This window comes from Talpa europaea, assembly GCF_964194135.1.
Source record: "Talpa europaea genome assembly, chromosome: 4".
Classification (NCBI taxonomy): domain Eukaryota; kingdom Metazoa; phylum Chordata; class Mammalia; order Eulipotyphla; family Talpidae; genus Talpa; species Talpa europaea.
The window spans coordinates 92902785-92909849 of NC_140070.1; the positions used below are offsets into that span (position 1 = coordinate 92902785).

General features: G+C 39.6%; 1 protein-coding gene across 1 annotated transcript in view; it reads right to left on the reverse strand.

The window, feature by feature from the left end:
* Positions 1-4278, reverse strand: part of MORC1 (MORC family CW-type zinc finger 1) — a gene marked incomplete at both ends in the record, with an annotated part of 136048 nt that extends 131770 nt beyond the window's left edge. Inside the window, 2 exons of the mRNA XM_084232652.1 lie at positions 944-997; positions 4214-4278. Of these exons, the coding sequence (XP_084088778.1) occupies positions 944-997; positions 4214-4278 (119 nt within the window). The remainder of the gene's footprint in view (positions 1-943; positions 998-4213) is intronic.
* Between the last annotated feature and the right edge of the window lie 2787 nt (positions 4279-7065).

A 7065-nucleotide genomic window follows, 5' to 3' on the forward strand; every position in this document is an offset into this window, starting at 1 on the left:
ATTTCATATAAGGAGGAGATAGTGACTTTATGTAGTGTTGGAGATTGCTGTGCAAGAAGCTCTTGATGTTGTCAAACTGACTACATCCTGTTATTCCCTACTAGGGTCAAAAATAGGGGACAAATGCAAAAAAAGCCCCAAAATATAGCTATCAACCAGAAGCATGGAATTTAGGTTTCCCTACTGAGATTCCTGACCTCACAACTACATAATACGACTTCCTGGGTAGACTTCGCTTTCTGCAGAAAAGGCAGGTAATACCTTTTGTTGAGGGAAATACAAAAAAATAAAAAGCAAATCAAATGCCATCCATATTCAATTAGCCAAAAAAATGCCTTCCTCACAAGCCCCTACAAATACTCTATTGAGTGAACCTTAAATTGTTAAAAAAAAAAGTTTCCTTAAACAGTAATAATTTTATTGAAGAATGGTGAAAGAGAGGTCTGTAACCAAACACCCCAAATTTGAACTCAGGCTCCACCAAACATTAACTGTATGATGATGGCTAAGTCATCAAATGAATCTGTGAATCAACTGTCACTTGTGTAGAAATGGCTAATTCTCATCAAAGCATTGTGAAGATGAGTGAGTTCATACTCCTACATGAAGTGCTTAGAAAAGGGTGTGCTACAACAGTTGGCTAGATTGTTAACTATGTCAATCACTTCAATGAAGACTTCAATAAACTGTCAGGCCTAAATCTAAATCCTTAAGAACAGTATACATTGATACAGAAAAATAAACATCCAAATGAGTATCTATCTGTTATTACATGGTTGTTAACACATAAAGGTTCAATTATACCTTGATTTCAGAGAAAACCAAGCCACAAAACATTCCAGGTGGGGAAAAAGTGACATTATCCTTTTATTTTTAAATATAATTAGAGTTGACTTCTATCATGAGGTGCCCACAATAACTTCTGTTTACAGAAAAGTCTTACCTTGCATTGTCCAGCAATTCAGCCAGTGCTCCAAAAAGGAAGCTGTGAGTGGTGCTGATGAAGAAATAGGGGGAGAAACAAAAAGTTAAACAAACTCTGCAATCAGTGTAAAAGGCTAAGATGTTTGCAGACAATGTTCTCCAGTTCTAGACAGATAATCAATTAAGGAGTTATTCTAGAAACAACTTTCTCAACACAGTCAGGCTTCGCTCCATTACAAATAAAGCTCTATTATAAAGCGATGGCCAAAATATCCCACCTGTTCCTTTTAAAAGAAAAATTTCAAGCTACAAGCAAATTTTCATGTTTTAAAATTACCTTAAAGCCATTCATGTTTTTCAGAAAATTTTCCATTAAATAATTATCTTATTTAAGGTCAATTTATTTCTGAAAAATCCTGATCAAAACCCTGGTTCGATAATAGGCTATAAGAACCCAGCACTGGGAGGGGCCAACTATTTGCCCCGCTAAGATGTATTGTTCTGTGGAATGTTTTCACCTCCGGAATTCTGCTCAAATAACCTCATCAATTCCCTGGCGTCATTCTGTCCTGTTCCCCCAGTGCCAGATCTTAGCTAACAGAACACACTAGATAGTCATCACTACTAATAACACTTTGAGGTTGAATGTTCATCTTTGGGTGAAATCAGGTTGTCTTCTGGGCCCCATGCTTGCTTTTCATTTCCTGATGTGGCTAATTCAATCAGCATCTTATCACAATATTGTGGGAGGATTTAGTGTGTAATTTTCTTTTTAAATCTAGTAAGCAGGTAGGAGAAGCAAGAGAGACCCATTTATCAAAAAACACCTGCACTTTTGTACAAAAGGAGGGATCACCTGCAATGTATCAGAGTTGCCAAATACTTCAGGCTAAAGACAATGTTAGCTTCAAATTTATTTTTAAAAACACTACTAAACACAACTGCTACTAAAATAAAGCTAGTGTACAAATCTAAAATAGAGCAAAAGAGAAGTGTAGGTGACATGCTTTCTAAAAGCACAAGTTTTCTAGTGAACTGAAAGCACATGATTCAATATACAAAAACTTAACATATAAACATATGTAAACAATATTTCAGGAAAATAACTGCAACAATTCTGACCAAAAAATGCCATATATGTTTCTGCAATTTTTCATTCAAGAGCTGTTCACTACTGTCTGCCATATGCCAATGTGGACAGACTATGGAGAGCTATGGTCTTTATCCCCTTTGGAGCTCAAGCTAGTGAGGGATATGGAAAACACACAAGTAAACAAACACATAAAAGATGACAGATTGTGATTAGCAGCTATGAAAGAGGGCTGATGGGAGATTAACTGGTGAGGAGAAGGTGAGATGGTCAATGAGAAGCCCTCTTCATGAAAGACATTTAAATGAAACCCTGAAGGGTGAAAATGCAGTCCCTTTTTGATCAGTGAAACTCTCCAGTAAGACCATTCCAGCAGAAAAGAACTAAGGCAGGCAGCAAGCTCTGGCTATGTTATAATGCAGAGATGAGTTTGAGATGTGGAGAGCAGAGAAGCCAGTTTAAAGGGTATGTGGGGGAAAGGTTAGGGCGGTAGTCTGGAGTAATGGCAATGGCAATGGAAAGGCATGGATGAATTTGACATATCATTAAGAAGACCTGATAGACTGAACATGAAGCAAAGCAACGGGAGAAATAAAAAATCACCCTTGCTGTTACTAAGAGAAGTCTCAAACAAAAATCTGAGGGGTGAGGGGAAGATGTCAATTTGTACCTGATGCTGCTGTTACTTCAGGCTGCTGTCACTTTTGTTATTGAGTTACCAGATCACCAACTGACTAAAGGGTGAGTGTAGGGTAACTTTGGAGAGGAGAAGACTGAAAAAACAATAGCTGCAAAACTACAGGAAAAGGAAGATGAGTAACTTTCTCAAGATAAAATCCATAGTCCTTTCAATATTCAGCTTATACTTAAACTCCTCAAAATTGTCATTTCTTCCACTTCAGTCAACTTTTTATTTTTTGCAGGCTTTCTTTTTTTACATATATCTATAAATTTTACATCATTGTTCCTTTTTTTTTTTTTTACAACGTTTGCTTTCTTTTCTCAGGTGTAGTCCTCATAGAATTTCCACCCCCAATTCACCTGTGCACCCTCACCAGAGTCCCTGTGTTCTTCCCTCCCTCCCCCTCCCCTGCAGAATGTCTCTGATTTATGTCTCTTTATTGTTGTTTTATTTTGTTGTGTTTTTTATTGTTATTATTTTCCCCTTGTTCCCTTATTTGGTTCCCCTATATTCCTCCTATAAGTGAAACCATTCAATATTTTTCTTTTTCCTTCTGACTTATTTCACTGAGCATGATCCCTTCTAGCTCCTTCTATGTTGCTGCAAATGGTATATACACTTCAGTTAACTTTTAACTATTTTCCCATCCATTCCAATTTGAAATTATTCTCTATGCTAGAAAGATAAAAACTAAATACCTGCTAAGATTGCCTGCTTTACTGTTTTCTCTAAAAACTATATCGAATGCCCCACATAGCAAAACTAGCTTCCCCTGCCTTTCTTTCCAATTCTGTTTCTGTGGTTTCAAATTTGGTGCATACTTTATATCAATCAATACTTTTAGTTAATCCAAATTACTCAAAAGTTTCCAAAAAACCAACATACTGATGTGAATTACACAGTGCTATTCTACTGTGTTGAAATGACAGCTGGAATAAGAACCGCTGAGTAGTTGAAGTAACACCTAATGATTAGACATTCCAAAGGCATCCTAGCTTGACAGAGGAGTGCCCTAGTAATAACCAAAATGTGAGATTCCTATCCTCAGAGAGATTACATTTTTTGGAAATACTCAGGAGGTCACAGACTCTGCAATCAATAAATACAAATTACATGTACTCTCTGGAGGACATCTTTAATCTTTAAAATGTCAGTGTGTTGGGCAGAGAAATGACTACAGATAGGCGAGTTCGGTAGAGTTACACTTCTGCTGACCTACAATTAAATAGCTTTTCTCAAATACTAAACATGGGGTCTTCTACCACTTGGCATTAATTGAAGGGCACCAAAACAGGTTAGTCTGACCCAAAATAGATATCTTTATCACTATCCCAAATTTTTTAAACATGTATACACAACTTAAATAAACAAATATTTATATAAATCAGTGATACCAAGTCATTATTATCATTATTTTTTAGACTGAATATTTCCCTAGTACATGTACAAAGCTCTTTTCCGTCGCTTAGGAGAGCCTCCCCACCCCTAACCCGTTCCCACTCCCCACGGGCACTCACGAATTGGCGTGGATGAAATCCAGATGCAGCCGTGCCCGCTGCAGGGTAGCATACTTGTCGCCCATGCCCTCAAACCACAGGAGGTGCCCTAGGGAACCGACGCACCGCGTGCCCCAGCATCTGTGCGCCCGCCCCCGCATCTGTGCGCCCGCCCCCGCAAGGCCCCGTGGACTCCGTTTAGCGAACACTCGCGCCCCCTGCCGGCAGGACCGCTAAGCTCACCCGGCACAGGTGAGCTTAGTAGGTCTGAGCTGTCAGACGTTTGTTGATGGCCTCGGAGCCACCCCTTGGGAATGACTCTTCCAGCTAGACTCCTCGTCCCAAAATGACGTTTAGGTAACCTTCCTCCACAGTTGTTCTTAATCCATCTGGAAAGTGGAACCTAAGGCTGAGGTTAGAATTTGACCAGAAATGAGTGTGTATGTTTTCTGTCTTTGTCTCTGTCTGTCTCTCTCCCTCCTTCTCACTCTTTCTCATACAAGCACATACAGACACAGACACAGACACAGACACAGACACCCCTTTAGAATCTGGACTGTCAGAAAGGTCAGGGGGTGTGGGAATGTAAATGGGTCGTTCCTTTCATCTGTGCAGTTTTCACACACCTTCAGAGGTAGCGACACTGTGTGTCTTGTGTTTAAACCCAACATTTATCTTCCTGTATCTCTTGGGTTGATCATGTTTACTCCAACTGAAGGGAAAAAAGAAGATATGAGTCAGAGAGAGAGAGGAAGAAAAAACTAAAGGCAATCAGAACTTGGATGTTGCTGTTATGTGGAGGTTTGAGTTCCTTAAGAACCTTTTTCACCTGTCAGCTTACATTTAGCTATTGTGCAACCCTGACTAGAGGAACAGATATTCTGTGATTTTCCAAAAGCAGAATTGGCCAGGTCTGAGTGGGGATGGGGTCGGGGAGGTGGAGGGTAAACAGAAGGATGGGCATGTACATCCAGGTGGTATTAATACAAGCACTGAGGATCGCCAACATTCAGAGGACACAGGATGATTGGTCAAGGATGTTGGATGAAAATATCTTGGTTGGAATGAGAAACGTGTTAACCTAGCCTACCTCTAAGCAGTCTGGTTCAAGGTAGGGCTATCTAACTTGCAACCCCAGGTAGCACTCTGCAGCAATTTACATGATAGTACAGTTTTAAAACCAGAAATGAGTAAAAGCTGAACAAAGAACTTGAATTAAATGTGCTTTTGATTTCTGGACATCATATGGGCAATGAGGCCGTCAGAGAAGAAAATAAATTGTCTGTTTTAGGGTAGTCATTCTATTTCTGAAGAAAGTTTATCAGCACTACATTTATAGGAATCAGGAGAGGAAGAGAGGATTTGAATGGCAACCTGAAGGAAAATGATGCTCTACTTTAATTTGAAAACTGGAAGCAAACATAAACATTTCAAGTAATTTTCCTGATTGCATTTTTGTTTTAACAGTGGCTGATGTAGTGGTGTTTTGATAGCATAATTCTCTTTAATAAGCAACTTTAGCTATCTTTCCCATATTTCCTTCCATAGAACTTCACAAATACAATATTTTATTTTCATTTTATAGGCAAGAAAAGCTTGACGAGCCTCTTCTGTATTTATTTTACTACCCCAATTTCCAGCTGCTATTGCAGAGCAATTTACTATTGGGAGGGCACCGGAGCCACTAGCCTATAATTAGCAAGGGCTGTAATATTTAATTTCTACCAAAGGGAATGGGGTGATTATCACAGAAGCACTCCTTCTAATAATCTGAGCAGAGCCCTCCTACAATAAGTGGCCAGCTACAAAGCCCCACACACTGGCTAGCTTGGATGGCAATCTTGGAAAGCATCTATGAAATGTGCTAAACAGGAGGCCTGAGGATCATCACACACAATTCACCAAAAGCCTTTTTCTCATGCCCATTTCAACTCTATTTGGCCACCCTTCCATCAGAGAGGCAAACTGTGTTCCTTTTCAAGGTATATTTTTGGGATTCCTTGTCTTAATCACTTCCCTCAACACTACGTCAGGATTCATTTTAACATTATTTCATGATAAAATCACCGGAGGAATGGCAGGGAGGGGATATTTAAAATTAGAACATCATCTGTTCATATCTTATAGCACATCCTTTTAACGAGAGTGAATTTGGGATGAGACACTTCAACTCTCCCTAACTAAGCACATCAGCTTTGCAACGTTCATGTACTTGCCACATATGATGGCTCAAATGTCTCAAACTACACTCCCGCCTCCCTTTCATTTAAATAACTACCGTACACCAGTGGAGGGTAAGTGGAACATGTGCACAAATGGAAGAGCTAAAATGTAAACCCCAAATTAAAGAAGGAATGGATTATCAGGGTGAAGCTTATGCTTACTGTGATATATGACTTAAAGGCATTATTGGCTTATCCAGTGGATCCGTCACTCATTTGGGGAGAGCCAGCTCTATAACAGGTTCCAAGTACATAATAAGAATATCCTATTTCTACCTTCAAGAGAGTTACAGTTTAATAGAGGCGGACTATGTCAGGTTCTAATATAGGAAACAGAAACCATTCCAGGTACATATAGCATAAAGGAATATAATATAGGGAAATGGGTATTTATAAAATACCTGGAAGGGATTGAAAGATCGAAATCAGGGGCCCATCACTGTACCACTGGATTCGGCCTCACACCATGAAGCTGCAGAACAGAGGGCAGTGGTCTGCTGACATCACTGCCACAACTGCTTCCTGTTCCCTATGAGGATGGTCCCCACATACAGTAATGCTGAGGCCGGTCATTGCCCCTTCACACCTGCTTGTCCAGGTCTGTGGAATAGCAGCAAAACAAAAGTTTTTTTCATATCAGAGGTATGACCA